The following is a 16,967-nucleotide window of genomic DNA, read 5'->3' as shown; positions in this document are numbered from 1 at the left end:
GTGTTCAGCAGGTACCGTTCTGTGGCGTCTGTCTTGGCGTGGAAAGTAGGCATTCCTTCTCGCCGCAGGAGTGGCGTGGCGTATCTCAACACGCCGTTGACCGGGACTCTCTTGGTCCCTGTCTCGAGGAGGTGAATGGCGTAAATGTCATCTTTAGAGCGAATGTCTTTCTTTCCGTTCTTAAAGGGCATTTGTTCCAAGGTCCATAACCGCTCTACGTGTTGCAGGAGTGCGGTTTCTCCCTCTGTGACTCGGGAGTGGAGACATCTAGTGGCTGTACTTCGGTTGAGAGATTTGGCGAGCGGGCCTTGGAGAGTCCATCCCAAACGGGTCTCGACTGCTGCAGGACAGCCTCGGGGTCCGGTATGAACCCGGTCTATCGGGACAATGAGGTCTGCATGGTCGGAGCCTATCAACAGGGTCGGCATAGCATTGTCTATGAGCGGGATCGGTAACTTGCGCAGATGTACATATTTCTCCATCAGCTTGGCGACGGGGTATGTGTACCGCGACAGTCCTATTTCTTGGCTGGTGAAAGCGTCTGTAATCTGGTACCGTCGCTCAGGCTGGCCGCTTGCTGCGATAGAGAATGAGACATTCTCGCCCTTTATCGTCTTCAAATCTCGTCTTATTGTCCGAATTGTCATTTGGGTTTCGCTTCCCCGCAGCCCTAGCTGGGCCGCAGCGGAGGCGAGCAGCAGGGTCTTCTCTGACCCGTCATCGAGGACGGCGTAAGTGTCCAGGACTTTATTCTGGTAGCTTAGTGTCACACGCACTACTTTTAGGAGTACTCGGGCTCCACTGCTGCTGGCGGGATCGATGTACATGACGCTCGCTTTGCTGCTGGATGGTGCGGGTGAAGGGCGCCGTCTGTTACTGTCGTGAAGTATGTCCAGATGGGCTCCATCGCACTTGGTGCACCTTTTCTTTAAGCGGCATTCGGCTGCCATGTGTGAGCGCGCACAGCGAAAACAGCGCTTGTTGGACTTTATCCATTGACTTGCTTCCTCCGCGTTCAGCTTGGGGAAGGAGTCACATTGCGCTAGCCAGTGTTCTTTCTCACAGTAGGGGCACACTATCTTCCACTTCTCCGTTCTGGAGGGGGTACTGTGGCTCCTGCTGCTCGGTACTGACTCCGATTGGTGCATCACAGTCACCGATCTTCTTCCATCATTTAGTCGTCTGGTTCCTTCTCTGGAGCCAGGGGTGCTCCGTCCGAATGTATCTAGCCGTAGGCTGCTGACTTCTCTCGCCAGGAAGTCTGCTAGATCGAGGAGGTTCGGTTCGGGGCCATTCGGGTCTCGGTGGTCTCTCTGCCGCCTAAAACGCTCCTGTCGAGCGGGCGGCAGCTTCTCCAAGATCCTTTCCACATTTGAGTTGGCGTAAAGTTCATGCCTCCCCTTCTCTCTCTGCGCTCCCAACATCCCTACCAGGGACTGCACTCTGATGGACAGGTCGTCCAGTGCTCGATTGTCTATTGCTGGGGGTAAGCGGTCGATGTGTCGGATCTCCTGGATCACGTAATCCCATATGCGCCCATACCTCTGGTCCAATGCTACCAGCGCTGCTGTGTATGGGGTGGTGGAAGTCGCGTAGGCGAGCGCTATATTATGTGCGCGGGGTACCTTTAAGTGCTTCAGTAGGATGCCGTATTTATGGCGTTCATCCAATACATCCACCAACATGGTCTCCAGACACATGCAGAGTTCTGTATACTGGGCCCGGTTCTCTTGGGTGAAGTCGGGTACCATAGGCGTGCCAATGTATGACGCTGACTGTGGATACATCGGCGAGCGTTGGGGGAGAGGCCTCCTAGGCGAGTCTCCTCCCGCTCCTTGGTATGGGCTGGTACCGGCAGTGTACCATGGCCCGCTTGTCCAGGTGCTGTTCCTCGGTGCGGGTCGTGCGTCGTGCTCACCCGTGTATAGAGTCGGGGGTCTGTAGCGCAGCTCCGCGGGAGTATAGCCTGGGCTGTACCGGACCTCCTGGTCCGGTAGAGTACTGTGCTGTCGTCGGGCGTGGTTCTCCTCCTCTTCCTCTTCGTCTTCAGTTAGGTCATCCAGTGCTTGTAGTCTCTGGTTTAGCCTCTCCACAGGATATGCTGCTCCTTCCCGGTTGCTAGGTCTCGCTTGGACCGGTGGGGGGAGGTGGTCTGTGGGGGGTATAGACCTCGTCTGTTGGTCAAGTTCAGGGTTGTTTACTCGGCTAGGGGATGCCGCCCTGGAGGTGTGTCTAGACGAGTTCCTGGAGCCTCTGGCGGAGGGAGAGGGTGTTGTCCGTCTGATCAGCTGTTCTATTAGTTGCGCTTGCTGTCTGTCGCGCTCTGCGTCCCGTAGAGCACCAGCAGCTGCTCGCTGGCTGTCTGCTCGGTCTCGGGCCACATTCTCTTCCCTCTGAATGCGTCTTATTTCTAGACGTATATGCTCTTCTTCGCTCCGCTGCTGGATCTGCAGTCGGTCGCGTTCAGCAGCGGCGTTCAGGCTGATGAGGAAGGCCTGCTGTAGGGTCCTCTCTGCCTCGCTGGGAGAAGGCGGTTGTATAGGGGAGCCTTCCCTCGGGGTACTCCTTGCGGAGCCTTGGAGCTCTATCTCCACGGTGCTCTCCCGTCTTCCGTGCCGAGTTCTGTCTCGGTAGCGTTGTATTCCTCCCGGGACTCATCGGGGACTACTTCTTCAGTACTGGCGGGGTGTGAAGTCATGTCTGGTTCCCACTGGTCCCCACCGTGAACTTGGTCAGTTACATTAGAACCCGTAGGGGCCTCTATGGTCAGGGTAGTCTGGGCGTTGGGGTTAGACATACTTTTACTTTCTAGTTTTACCGCGTTTACTGTTAGTAGAAGACTAGGTTGTTGACTGACAGCGTAAGCCTCTAAGTACTGAGGGAGCCGTCGTTCGCGCTGCGGGCGTTGGTTAGGAGGATCGTTTCGTGGAGTGTTCATCATAGGCCATTTCAATATTAATAACACTATATTAATATTACACTGATTACCATCCGGCTCGAAGGACCAATTGTAACTGAGGGGTACAATTCCCTGACTGTATTACTAGATATGATACTTACTACCACTACCTTTGTACTTAATATTCGGCCACCCAGTACTCGGCATAAATATATTATGATGAACACTGTCACGTAGATGAAACGGATCCAACACAAATGTACGAATTAGAAATAGGTCTTTATTTCTACACAGCGATGGTGTGTAGAGCAAGCACTTAATCAAATCAATCACATTTATGAATGGGAATTAGTATGCACTTTTATGGCAAGAGTATTCGTCGGTATATCAATAGAGAATGTCCAATCTCTGAAGGCGCAGGTGGTACATATACGACCTGGAATAGTTTAAGGAATAACAGCAATGATACTTTAATGATTATAGACTGGATACACTAGGGGGGGTTAATCCGGTCGCTTGTAAGCCGACAGGAGTAGGAAGGGGGGGGGGTAGAGTCCGGCTGCCTCATCCGGCCAAGGGTATCCCAGATGAACCCACTGTAGTGCCGTTCAATGCGCCGGCGATCCTTGGACCGCAGATGAAAGCAGATGGACTCTTTGTGGGCCGGCGTCCTCCGGTCCACGGAGGAGAGACGTGAAGCGACCTCGTCTTGCAGAGCGTCTCCTCACCTTGCGTCCTCTCCAGGGGGGGGGGTTCCAACACACGGCTGTGTCGGGGGTCTTTATCCATGGAATAATCAACGTATACAAAGCATAATCCGTGCCTGGGAAGGCGGGCTGTCGTCGGTAGAATAATCCGGTATACAGGTCCACTCGCTCGTCGGCTCTGGGGCTCCTCGGGTGCAATCTCACATGGGGTCGATCAGCCTGGATAAGCAGCCAGTTTTCTGCCCGAAACGATGGGGTGCTGACTACGGTAGTATTCTCACCGCACGAAGCACTATATATTAACAGACTATTATTAGCTTAATAGACTACGTCCAACTCGACGATATAGTGCCAAATATGACTATTCAAATATTAATATACACGATGTCTCAATACCGATGGTAGGCCGAACTTGGCCTTACTCCCACACGTGGCGTCGCGGGGAGGCTTTACGTCTGTCACTCTATTGGAGGGTAAGAAACTGGACTGAAAAGGAAGTCCTACTTTAGTAGCGCAGTATATATACGCACTATGAACAAATAGTCCCATTAGTGGTGCGGTAGCCAGATTCCTACGCGGAACTAGGACTTGTTCGTACATGTTGAGCGGTACGTTTGAACTGGGTCTGGGGGGTATGGCAGCCTGGCACCAAGGTCTCGACCAATAGTAGAATGGAGACTATTATGGGATGTTCAGTAGGCTAGAATGGATATTCAATGCATATTGTACAAGGAATATACAAGGGATATCAGGGAATATTAGAGAATATACAAATACAATTAAATATATATATATAAATAAATATATATATTCGGTTTAATCTGGCCCTTCACAACAGACACCATTCACCATCGTAGCCTATAATAACAGGATTGCATTGGCCTATCAACCGGTTTGAATAAACAAACAGAAACAGTAGCATGTGCATCTTTTAGATCAATTAGGCTATGAAAATTAGGCTGCCTCTAAATATAAATGTATGTGTGTGTGTGTGTGTGTGTGTGTGTGTGTGTGTGTGTGTGTGTGTGTGTGTGTGTGTGTGTGTGTGTGTGTGTGTGTGCGCGCGCGCGCGCGCATGGGGCCATTGGGTGGGGCCGGGGGACAAATACACTGGAGGAAAGTAACCCAGCTCAGCACTGCCCAAATTATATCATCACTATTGCCTGTTTGAAGGATATCATCCTCAAACACATATACACCTACATGCCTTGTAGAATTCCACACATAAGAAAGAAAGATACTGGGATGAATAAACAAAATAGGAAATAAAATGTAGAAATGCATGCAATACATAAATAAATATGAATCTCCATATATGAAATAGAACATTTAGATAAGGTGCTACTGAGATGTTTTGGTGAGTTCTTTGTTTTTTTGTGGAAGTAGCCCTTCTTAAAAATGCATGAACATTCACTGATAATTGGTCTGTAGTGGAGTCTACAAGGTCTACATTGCCGGACCATGTAGAATCCGGACCTTGTAGACTGACATAATTCTGTGCATAGTTTAGTCTACACAGGCCATATTTCAAATAATCAAAATCTTACTTCATTCATCTTAAACATTCTTGATTTGGGGGATTGGTAGTTCCCATGAAATCTGAAGTTGTTCAAACGACAACAGCGATCCTCCTTGAATTAAATCACACAGCCGAGTGAAACCTTGTTGGCTGCGTCACAGTCACGAAAGGGGCTACTTAATTCATTAATCCAATCCACTTTATTTATAGAGCACATTTAAAAACAACAACGTTTACGAAAGTGCTGTACAAGTCCCACAACATAAGAAAAAAAAATAATAATAATAAAAAAAACAATAAAAAAAAAAGAAAAAAAAAAAAGCTTTGAATTAAAATCGAAGCTCGGCCCCGAAGCTTCGATTGCCAAAAAAAGCTTCGAAGGTCAGCCCTATCCCTGACGTAAATATAGTTTTGTTTTGCCCACTGGTTGCCAGGTTTGCATCTCAGCAAGGTATTGGGCGTGTTTTCAATGTCTATATATGTGTCTCCCTCTAAAGACACATTTATGTCAGATGTCACAATAGAGTGGTTGTCGTCCGACCAGGTCGTTACAAATCCAGTTCAACGTCAGGAAGAAGCCTCACTTAGCCTCCGTCACAGAAGGCTACACACAACTCACGCTACAAATCAATACTCCACCGTCACTATGGACCATTTTAAAACATGATCACAAATGTCCCTGCTTCAGTATGTAACTTGGATCCCCCCCCCATCTATCTTTTTGTCCTATTTATTCAATGTCTCACTGTCCCTTTGTTTTCTATTTGTGTTTTAACCTGGTTTAGCTTGACGGGTGTGTCGCAATGTCGTAGGAAATCCCCAATGATTATTTTGAGAATAAATAAAGGTTTGAGTTGAGTTTGAGTGTGCGTGTGCATGTGTGTGTGCACACGCGTGTGTGCGTGTGAGTCAGGCTGATGCTGACCACTCCTACACGGCTCCAGAGTCTGGTTAGAGCTGAGTCATGTTCCCCTGTGTTTGATCTCCCGACTTCACAGGGAGGCTCTGAACACAACACACCTGCTGCTTAACATAGCCAGGCACGGAACACACACACACACACTCACACACACACACACACACACACACACACACACACACACACACACACACACGCACACGCACGCACACAGGTTCTTCAAACAAACATACTACACTGGTTTTAAAACAGACCAACGTTGAACACAGAAAACACATGTACAGTTTTAAGTACACACACATTGTCACCAGAACACTGCACAGAGACAAGACACAGTGGGATGAGGAACACATGCGTGGCCTCCCTCACTCACACACACACACCTACACACACACACACACCTACACACACACACACACACACCTACACACACACACACAAACACACACACACCTACACACACCTACACACACACACACACACACCTACACACACACACACACACCTACACACACACAGTCACACAAACACACACACACACACCTACACACACACACACACACACCTACACACACACACACACACACCTACACACACACAGTCACACACACACACCTACACACACACACACCTACACACACACCTACACACACACACAAACACACACACACACCTACACACAGTCACACACACACACCTACACACACTCACACACACACACACACCTACACACACACACACACACCTACACACACACACACCTACACACACACACACACCTACACACACACACCTACACGCACACACACCTACACACACACACACGCAGATACACACACACATGCAGATACACACACACATACACACACACACGCACAGATACACACACACATGCAGACACACACACACACACACACACACACACACACACACACACACACACACACACACACACACACACACTAACAATGCCATGCTGTCATGGTACAAAAAACACTTTCAAACAACACAACAAAGACATTGACCAACACAGCAATAGCGCTACATAATCTAATCAGGCGACATAATAGGCTAGGGGTCTGCCAGTCAGAAGAAAACACAAACTGGATCGTTACAAATCCAATTGGACATTAGCTTCCGTCACAGGCTTTCACCCACTGCATTCTGAAAGCCTGTCAGAGCTTTATTGAGTTTTGTGGCGTGTGTTTCTGTGGGGGGGGGGGGGGGGGGGGGGCACTGCTGTTGTGAATTTCAACTGGACACTGGTCACGAGCAAGTAAGGTCAGTGATCTCAATACAGAACAGAAAATGTGAAAAGAATGTACAGTGTACACGCATGCATCCACAGGTGCATGTATTCACACTAGGGCTGCACGATTCTTGCTAAAATGTGAATCACGATTTATCTCCCTAAGAATTGAGATCACGATTCTCTCACACAATTCTTATTATTATAACGTTTTACATTTATTGCACTCTTTCTTAAACAGACAACATATTATATCATCGTTTTTGCATGTGTATTTTACCGCCTGGTGCCCTCTAGTGGGCGTTCGTGGCAAGAGCTGGACCGTGAATCCAAGTCTGTTAACAGACTTCCGGGTCAGCGTGATGTGTTGCTATCTAGTTTAAGATTCAAGTAGTTTGGCGTCTTAATCTGCATTTAGAAGGTGTAACCTAAGTAACTGGGTGATTTGTATATTTACTGTTTCATTTTCAATCACAACTGGTCTCATCACAAATACTCAATTTCCCTCGGAAAATGAAACAGTACAAATGCATGAAAATGCATCAACCTTCCCATAATCTTTCCATATGTAGGGTATTGGGCCGTATTGAACAAAACCTTTATTTATATTCTCATCAATAGTAGCCTAAACCCCTCAGTTTACGGCTTGCTGAAATGGGGGACACAGACTTCAATGTCAACACGTTGCACTTGAACAGATAAGCTACATGAAACAAAACGCTTCTTCATTGACCTGTCCGGGCTCTCTGACCACTCACTGACCTGTCCAGGCTCTCTGACCACTCGCGTGGCGTTAAATTGTATACATATCGGGACGCTAAAGCCTTGTGAGCCAGAAGAAACTCACAACTTGCACGATTAGTCTCGGTCGCAAGGCTAGAGATGCTGTGCTACTTTAAGATTTGACAGTTTTACAAGACAGTTGTGAGGACGAGTCAATTGACTGTGATTAGGTTGGCAATCTGGTTATTCACAATGTATCAATCGCTTAACATACACATACACACAGACACCCTTGTCCACTCCCTCACACAGACACACTCACCAGCGGAGCCACCAACAGCCATGGCGAGGGTCATCTGTGACAGCAGCTCGGGGCTGGGTTTGAGGGCACCCAGGGTGGCAGCAATGCCCCCCGCCACGCCCATCATGCCCAGGGCGTTACCCAGACGGGCTGTGGACTGGTTGGACAGACCTGCCAGGGCGCCCACACAACACAGACCTGAACCCAGGTACATCATCTGGGAGGGAGAGAGGAAGAGAGATTGTAAAAAATGGTCAACAGACCACATATATGCCTTTACAATTTATGCCTCTCGTTCACGCATTCACTCACACATTTGCACGCCGACAGTGGAGGCGACCGTGCAAGGTGCCAACCTGCTCAACGACACGCTGCCGGGGATCGAACCGAGAACCTTCCGATTACCAGACTGAGCTACTCTACCTCCTGAGCTACTGTTGCCATGTAGTGTTCACCATGTTTACCCTATATTCATTCAGCAGTGGTGGGCCAGATAATTAATTTGAAGCTGAATGGATACATATTAAGCCAGAGCGGTGCGGTACATCTCTACAGAATGTATGAATTAATGTGGCGTTTTTTTTTTCTTTCTTTTTTTTTATGTACAGCAGTCAAAGTGTATATTCTCAGCACTACATTTGTTTACCAATGATTTTAAATGTTATTAGTGAAATATTAGTTTATAGAAATCTCAGGGCATCGAGTCGGAAAAAGGCGAGGCTTGACGCGAGGATTTGGTGCAACCTAACTTGAGTGTAGTCTTTTGAGAGAAGAGACCCAGGGCTTTCGGATAAAAAAAACGACACTTCCCAGCTCACGCCAGCCCTTGTCAATCATCTGACTTCTTTTTCAGGGTTTTTTTCCCTCTTTATTTTCAGGATCATATCTCACGGGTGGGACAAACCTGAAAGTTGCCATAAATTAGAACGCAGTTAGTTTCTGTACATTTCTGTGAACGTCTATCAAAAAACGGCGTTGCAATCTGATGAAAAATGGCAGATAAATTTACATTATAAAAATGTAACTGTACTTAGGTTACAGTAGATTTCATTCACGGTTTTTGCTGCACGCTTGGTGATACTAAATCCAGATTGAACTGGAAAGGGGAGATTTGGCCAGATCCAGATGTGCGACTTGGCCATAATAAGGTCATTTTTAGTCCTGATATTCTATATTCTATAATCATATTTAAAATTGCATGTGTCCGGATGGCAGAATTCAGTACTGTATCTACAAAACCTTCTGTTTAATCATCTGCCCTTTATTCATTTGCTTAGATTATTTGTACATGTGATCTCAAGAAGGTGCTGAATGAGCTCAGTGGTGATTTTTCATTCACCGTCAAAGATAAATTTTTTATTTATTTTTTTAAGAATGTGATATTCTCCTTTGGTTCATTACAATTTACTCAAGCCTAGTAACAGACACAATATTTCTGACACTGGGAATACATTACATGAGATCCATAGATGTCCCTAGATGATACCAAGAACAAATGGGCCTTGTAGAAGTGGAGCAATCTTCCATTAACTTTTTCAGATTTTCAGAAAATAGGGCTCAGGTTTAAGAGGTTAAGCTTGCTAAAGAAACACAAATGTTTTATGAACAAGTTCCATAGCACAGGTTTAAATTAGTCCGCCTCAATCAAAATCTGCAAAAAATAATACAGGAAATTCGAAAGAATCACCCGAAAGAAAAAACGTGTGCTGCTCAGCTCTGAAGGATCTCCAGCCAACTCTCCAGCTTCTGAAATGCAGGTTTCCCAGCTTGTTGGAGCGATTAGATGCAGCGTCGCCGGTGAACCTTTGTTTTGAGGGTGTGGGTCATCTACTTTCTTCAACCTTGCTGTTATTATTAATGAATGATGCCTTCATAACATGCTTTATTATTGAAATTATGATGTCATTGAAAGACAACAATTTACATTTAAATGAGCATTTTGTGTCAAAAACCAAAGTAAAGCAACTTGATTTTTCCGCATTTTTTTTTGTCTTGTCTTGAAGGGAGAAATCTTATTCTATCTCAGTCAATTGACCATATTCACATTGTGGCCAGTTTACTCTTATGCCGTGCGGAGGAACACAACCTGGGCATGACATAAGAGTAAAATTAACACAGTGTGAATATGGTCAATGTTGTCCAGTCCATACTGTTCAGTAAAGGTAATGAATTGGATCGGTACCCGGTATCAGCCGATACTAAAGGACTGAGAACTGGTCCCCAACAAGTTAGTGGCTTCATACTATTCAGAGGACTATTCATACCGGCATCTACTGTTGTGGAAATGGCACCACAGTGAGTAGCAGCCTGCTGTTGCCACACCCCAACACCGGTGCCCCTCCCCATCCCCCAAGCACCCCACCAACCCTCCCACCACCCCAGCCACCAGCCCACTACCCCCAGAGACAGCAGCACCCTTGATGATCACTAACAGCCAGGTGCGGAGGCAGCTCTCACCAACCGTTTCGGCCAGTCCTTCGTGCCAGCGGCCATCAGGCTCCACAACCGTGGCATCGACTGCTGCCAGCAGCTGGAGAACTAATGGCTGCAGAACTCGAGAACTACCGTACTAGGAATGTCTGACCACTAAGTGTGTTGGACTCCTAACCACCAAAACCGACGTATATCATGCCAGTTAGGGTATAGACCCTCACCTGCACCTTGCGTATACTGTACAGTTAATTATATTGTTTACACTGTTTATTTTTCTCATATTATTGCCTATATTGTCTTTAATCTATTACCCTGCCCATACCTGTACTTCCCCTCCCCATGCTGTTATGACAATAACGGAATATCTTATCTTATCTTCACGTTGATGGCAATGAGTCATATTGGTAGGACATGCATGACACATGATGAGAATACTATGACATGATAGAAAGATACCCCCAGACACACACCTGTTCCACGTTGTATCCGGCCTGCAGGGCGACAGCATAGCCTCCTACGAACACACCAGTAGGCAGCATGTAGACATAGTTATACTCTGCAGGGTCAGTGGGACGCTTGAACATATCCAGCATCTTCTTAGTCACCAGGAAACCACCTGAGAGAGAGAGGGGGAGAGAGAGAGACAAGGAGAGAGAGAGAAGAGAGAGAGAGAGAGAGAGAGAGAGAGAGAGAGAGAGAGAGAGAGAGAGAGAGAGAGAGAGAGAGAGAGAGAGCGAGACAGGGAGAGAGACAAGGAGAGAGAGAAGGAGAGAGATACAGACAGAGAGTTAGAGACAGAGAGAGAGGGAGAGAGAGACAGAGAGAGGGAGAGACAGAGAGAAAGAGGCATCGAAAGAGAGAGACAAAAACAGAGATAGAGAGACAGAGAGAGAGCGAGACAGGTTGAGAAAAGGGAGAGAGATAGAGAGACAAAGAGAGAGAAAGAAGAGGGAGAAGGATAGACAGGGTTGTGAGAGAAAAATTAAGAGCAATGGAAAGGAAGAAAGAAAGAAAGAAAGAAAGAAAGAAAGAAAGAAAGAAAGAAAGAAAGAAAGAAAGAAAGAAAGAAAGAAAGAAAGAAAGAAAGAAAGAAAGAAAGAAAGAAAGAAAGAAAGAAAGAAAGAAAGAAAGAAAGAAAGATGAACACAGCTCTATAACAAGACAGTGATATGAACAAACAGATCTTTCTAGTGAGTGACTATAGTAAAGATCATCTCTACTTGACAGGTGTTTAAAGACCAACTTCTGGGAACAACATTAACAACCCCAATGACCAATGTCAGGAATTTAACGAGTCTACTTTATGTCAGTGTAAATATTTAAGGTAGGAAAACCCCAAGAAGTCTCAAACTAAGACCAGACGAGAGTCCCTCGACCCGCTTTACAGGGACGGATCACATTTCTCTCGTGTACACACACACACACACACACACACACACACACTCTCTTTCTCTCTCTCACTCGTTCTTCCTCTCACATGCACACACACACATACACACACCAGGTGTGATCCAGGGTTTAACACCTGTGTCTGTCCAGCTGCGCGTCTAATTTTAGCTAGTTAAAACACAGCAGTAATAACAGTAAGACTATTACAACTCCAATTCAATCTAAGTCAATATATTAAGAGGGAGGAATGTGCTGCATAGGAAGTTAAACACACCAGAGCCAGGGAACTCAGCCTTTCAAAAATAAGAGCCAGGGAACTCAGCTTTTCAAAATAAGAGCCAGGGAACTCAGCTTTTCAAAATAAGAGCCAGGGAACTCCAGGGATATGTTTATAATTTATTTTCTCTTTGAAAGATTGCACCGTATATAGAGATTAACAGGACAGGACAGGCAGTATTTGTGAACATGCACCACTCTCTCCTAAAGCTAAAAACCAAAGGGAGAAACCTCAAATGTGTGATGTCACCTGGATCTGGGGCTTCTCCATAGGGCTCTGACGCCATCAAATGTTTGTGTGAGCCGTTACACCCAAATTAGGTTTCTGACTCAGACATGTCTCATTTGGGGAGAGAGCACTGAACCAATTAGAGAGTCGCTGGATATATAGACTCAAAGCCATGTCTTATCCAGGGATTAATGATACTATAGGTATGGTTTCCTTTTTGTAAATACAGTATGGGAATAATTTGTGTTGGTGTTTTGCCTTTCTAGTTTAAAATTGTATATATGTATATGAAGATTTATGTTTGTTTTGGACTCTAGATGTGGGAGGACCTCTGGAGTCTAGAGGCATATACTATTGTGACAGCTAGACCTCAGGCTGACTAGGTACTCACACCTGAGCTCAATAGAGCAATTAGCACAGCCTCCACCTCGAATATAGCTCTGTTCACCCATTTGTTTGTTTGTATGCCCTGAAGAAGGCCGATAGAGAGGCCGAAACATGTTGGTGTTTTTTTTAATGGTTCTACAATGAACTAAGCTATTTATTAAAGCCTTTTTTATATACAAGAAGAGTGCTTGGAACTTCCTTATTTTTATTCAACTGTCTCATTTGGGTGTTGAGAATTCAACTTCATATTTTAGGGCTCCACAAAGTCAGTGCCTCATTTATTGTCTTTGGGAGCAGCCCGCGATTTTACATCCCGTGACATCACAGATTAGATGGTCCTCTCTCTGATCTCTACCTTTAGGAGAGAGTGGTACATGTTTACAAATAAGATAAGTTAAGAACTCTATCCTAAGTCAACCCAAGGTACAAATATATATAGCTAACCTATTGCCTCTTTTCCATTGCATGGTACCTACTCGACTCTACTCTACTCTACTCGCTTTTGGTACCTGGTACTTCGTTAGTTTTCCACTGCAGGTAGTACCCGCCGTCAGTGTAGCTGGTCGTCATAGCCTTACTCCTAGACCTTACTCCTAGAACCGACCTCACCCCTGCCCACTTTGACAACCTAGGATGGCTTAGAGTAGACGACAGAGTACAACAACTTGCAATGGGCCTGGTCTACAAGATACACTACACGACCAAGGTACCCATGTACATGTCAAAATACTTCCCAAAGGTCAGTGAATACCACGATCACAACACCAGAGGGAGCTCCACAAATCATGTTAAACCCAGATTCGGCTCAAATAAGGGACTAAACACGTTTCGCAATTATGCCACATCAATGTGGAACGCCCTACCCACAGCTGTAAAGGAATGTGGATCACTACCCACTTTCAAAACCTCTCTCAAGGGACACCTACGGGAGACTGCAATTCAACACTGGCCCCTGTAAATATCCGAACCCAACCCCCTCCAATGTACAGTGTTACTTGTTTATACAGTGTGCCCCCCGCCCCCCCCCCCCCCCCCAACCACCTCCAATGTAAATTACCCAGTATGGTTGTCAATATCCCAGTGTACCCAACCCCCCCCCCCCACCCAACCTCCTCCAATGTACAGTTTCTACGTCAAATGTATATACTCCCTTTTCCTGACTCCTTCTGTATCACAAACAGTACTGTATTTGCAAAACTGATATGTCATAAATGTATAGATGGAGCAGTACTGACTATCTGTATGTCATGTATGTCATATATGTCCTGATGAATTGAAAATGGGGGACCCTGATGGAAACAAGACAAACGTCTTTCTCTGGTCTGCATCCCCTTAACAATTGTATGTATTGAGCCGTACTGTATTGTACCCATTCTGCAATCTGTTAAATAAAGTTTTCATTCATTCATTCATTCATAGCAAGGGCGCCGTGATGTCAACTTCAACGCGACACACACACACGTATCGTAGCTAGCTATAAAGCTATGAAGATACCTTCACAGTGTACTCTAGGGCTGTCTTAAATACTTCGAAGCTTCGTTCGATGGCACAAGCTTCGAACATTTAAAAAAAAATCGAAGTTTAAAAAAAATAAAAAATAAATAAAAGTTATTTTTTTAACTTCAATTTTATTTTTTATTTTTTAAGCTTGTGCCATCGAAATAACGTGTATCCATTCAACTAGCTGCTGTACTGCTATGGTAGCTAGCCTAGCCGCAATGCTATGGCCGATCACATTCACGTTAGCATGTAAGCTAACAACAAGAGCTTTACTGTAGGTTTAGTCTCTCGCTTTTTGAGAGACATAAACTCTCCACTCTTGGTGGTACATTGTGTTGATGACTCTGCACCCCCCCTTAACAACTGTTTGTATTGAGCCGTATTGTATTGTACCCATTCTGCAATGTTAAATAACGTTTATCCATTCAACTAGAGCATAGGTGTCAAACTCACGGCCCGCGGGCCAAATCCGGCCCGCCACGTCATTTGATGTGGCCCCCCAAGAGCTCAGGTAAAAAAAATAAAATAAAAAAAAAAACGTTTTTTTATTTTTTATTTTTTTACATTAATATTGGGTTAAAAAATAGCAGTGTTAAAATAATTGTGGGTTAATGCGTTAATAAAGCTTTAACTTTGACAGCCTTAGTTATTACACATTCTTACACATACATGTATGTTGAACATCTGAGGTATTGATGAAGTAACAAAGGAAAAAAGCCAAAAGCACTTACTCCTCAGACATTCTTTGACAATTTTACAGCCCAAAATACAAAAAAGATCCAGGCGGAATAGGTAACAAAGGGTTGAAGAAATATTGTCTGAACTGTCAGATGCAAACTGGCTGTGTGACATAACCGAGCATCTCGCTCAATTGAATAAGAAGCTGTAGGGACGCAAACAAATCCCACCCAAAATTTGACCAATATAGTTGTGAACTGAGACAACCCTTATTTTGTTATTTTTGAGTACAGTTACAGTTGTGTGTTCATGCAGACACATAATAGCAATTTCATTACGAATTGAAAATGGGGGACCCTGATGTAAACAAGTCGAAAGTCTTTCTCTGGTCTGCATCCCCTTAACAATTGTGTGTATTGAGCTGTACTGTACTGTACCCATTCTGCAATCTGTTAATTAAAGTTAATTAAACTATCTTCCATTAGTTGGATGTATGGCCTCTGCAAGGTTGTGTGCAGCCATTTGTTTTTGTAACATCTGCTACATCTGTCCCACGTGTTCTTTGCAGCTCACAGTTGTTAGTTCTGCCCCTCTTGACTGTGACAAAAAGGTTTTGAACAAACTTAATGTCATAGCTTGTATTTGATGATATTCTTCTTTGTTATTTACTTGAATGGTTTGATCATTGATTGGTGGAGTAATATGGAGTTCTGATAAACTAAAATTATTTGTTAAAATAACATAAGCTAACATATATTTTTACATTTATGCAAATGAATATGCAATATGTATAACTTGAATAAGTAATAAATACAGAAACACCATGTTTAACAATATGTAAATGTGTAGCTACATTTATTTTACATTACATTAACATTTATACGGTCTTTGGCCCTTTGAGGGCAACCATAATGCTGATGTGGCCCTCTGTGAAAATGAGTTTGACACCCCTGAACTAGAGCTATACTGCTATGGTAGCTAGCCTAGCCGCAATGCTATGGTCGATCCCATTCACGTTAGCATGTAAGCTAACAACAACAGGTTTAGTCTCTCGCTTTTCGAGTTTCATTTTTTATTTGTATTTTTTACTTCGATTTGTGTGTGTGTGTGTGTGTGTGTGTGAACAATCCACTTTATTTATAGAGCACATTTAAAAACAACAAAGTTTACCAAAGTGCTGTACAAGTCCCACAACATAAGATACAAAAATAAATAAACAAAATAAAAAAGTTTTTTTTATTTTATTTTTTTAATTTTTTTTTAATCGAAGCTTCGAATTAAAATCGAAGCTCGGCCCCGAAGCTTCGATTGCCAAAAAAAGCTTCGAAGGTCAGCCCTAGACTGTACTCTGCGTCATTTATTGATGAAACAAAACCAACAGCAACACAATTGCTATAAAGTTACCTTCAGTGTACTCTGCATCATTTATTGATGAAACAAAACCAACATCAACGCCAAGAACAAAGAGTTTAGTCTCTCAAAAAAGATCGCTAATTTTGTTAACTTACGTGTAGTTAGCTAATAAGGCACTGGTATCATAGAATATAATAGAAATACTTTAATCATCCCGATTTGTAGTGTCAAATTTCCCTCGGGATGATTAAAGTATTTCTATTCTATGATACCAGTGCCTTATTAGCTAACTACACGTAAGCTAACAAAATTAGCTATCTCTTGCATGCTAGCCGCAATGCTAACTGTTATAATGGTAAATCCCAGTCACATTAGCACATAAGCTAACAAAATTAGCGATCTTTT

At 44.4% G+C, this 16,967-nt stretch overlaps 1 protein-coding gene across 1 annotated transcript in view; it reads right to left on the bottom strand.

Annotated features, from left to right (window-relative positions):
- Positions 1 to 16,967, bottom strand: part of nnt (nicotinamide nucleotide transhydrogenase) — a gene marked incomplete at its 3' end in the record, with an annotated part of 159,565 nt that overhangs the window by 63,047 nt on the left and 79,551 nt on the right. The window contains exons 13-14 of the mRNA XM_084324965.1: positions 11,221 to 11,366; positions 8,339 to 8,534 (exon numbers count right to left, since the gene is read on the bottom strand). Of these exons, the coding sequence (XP_084181091.1) occupies positions 8,339 to 8,534; positions 11,221 to 11,366 (342 nt within the window). The remainder of the gene's footprint in view (positions 1 to 8,338; positions 8,535 to 11,220; positions 11,367 to 16,967) is intronic.

This window comes from Notolepis coatsorum (genome assembly GCF_963971535.1).
Source record: "Notolepis coatsorum genome assembly, chromosome: 11".
Classification (NCBI taxonomy): domain Eukaryota; kingdom Metazoa; phylum Chordata; class Actinopteri; order Aulopiformes; family Paralepididae; genus Notolepis; species Notolepis coatsorum.
This window is presented reverse-complemented; position numbering and strand designations above follow the sequence as displayed.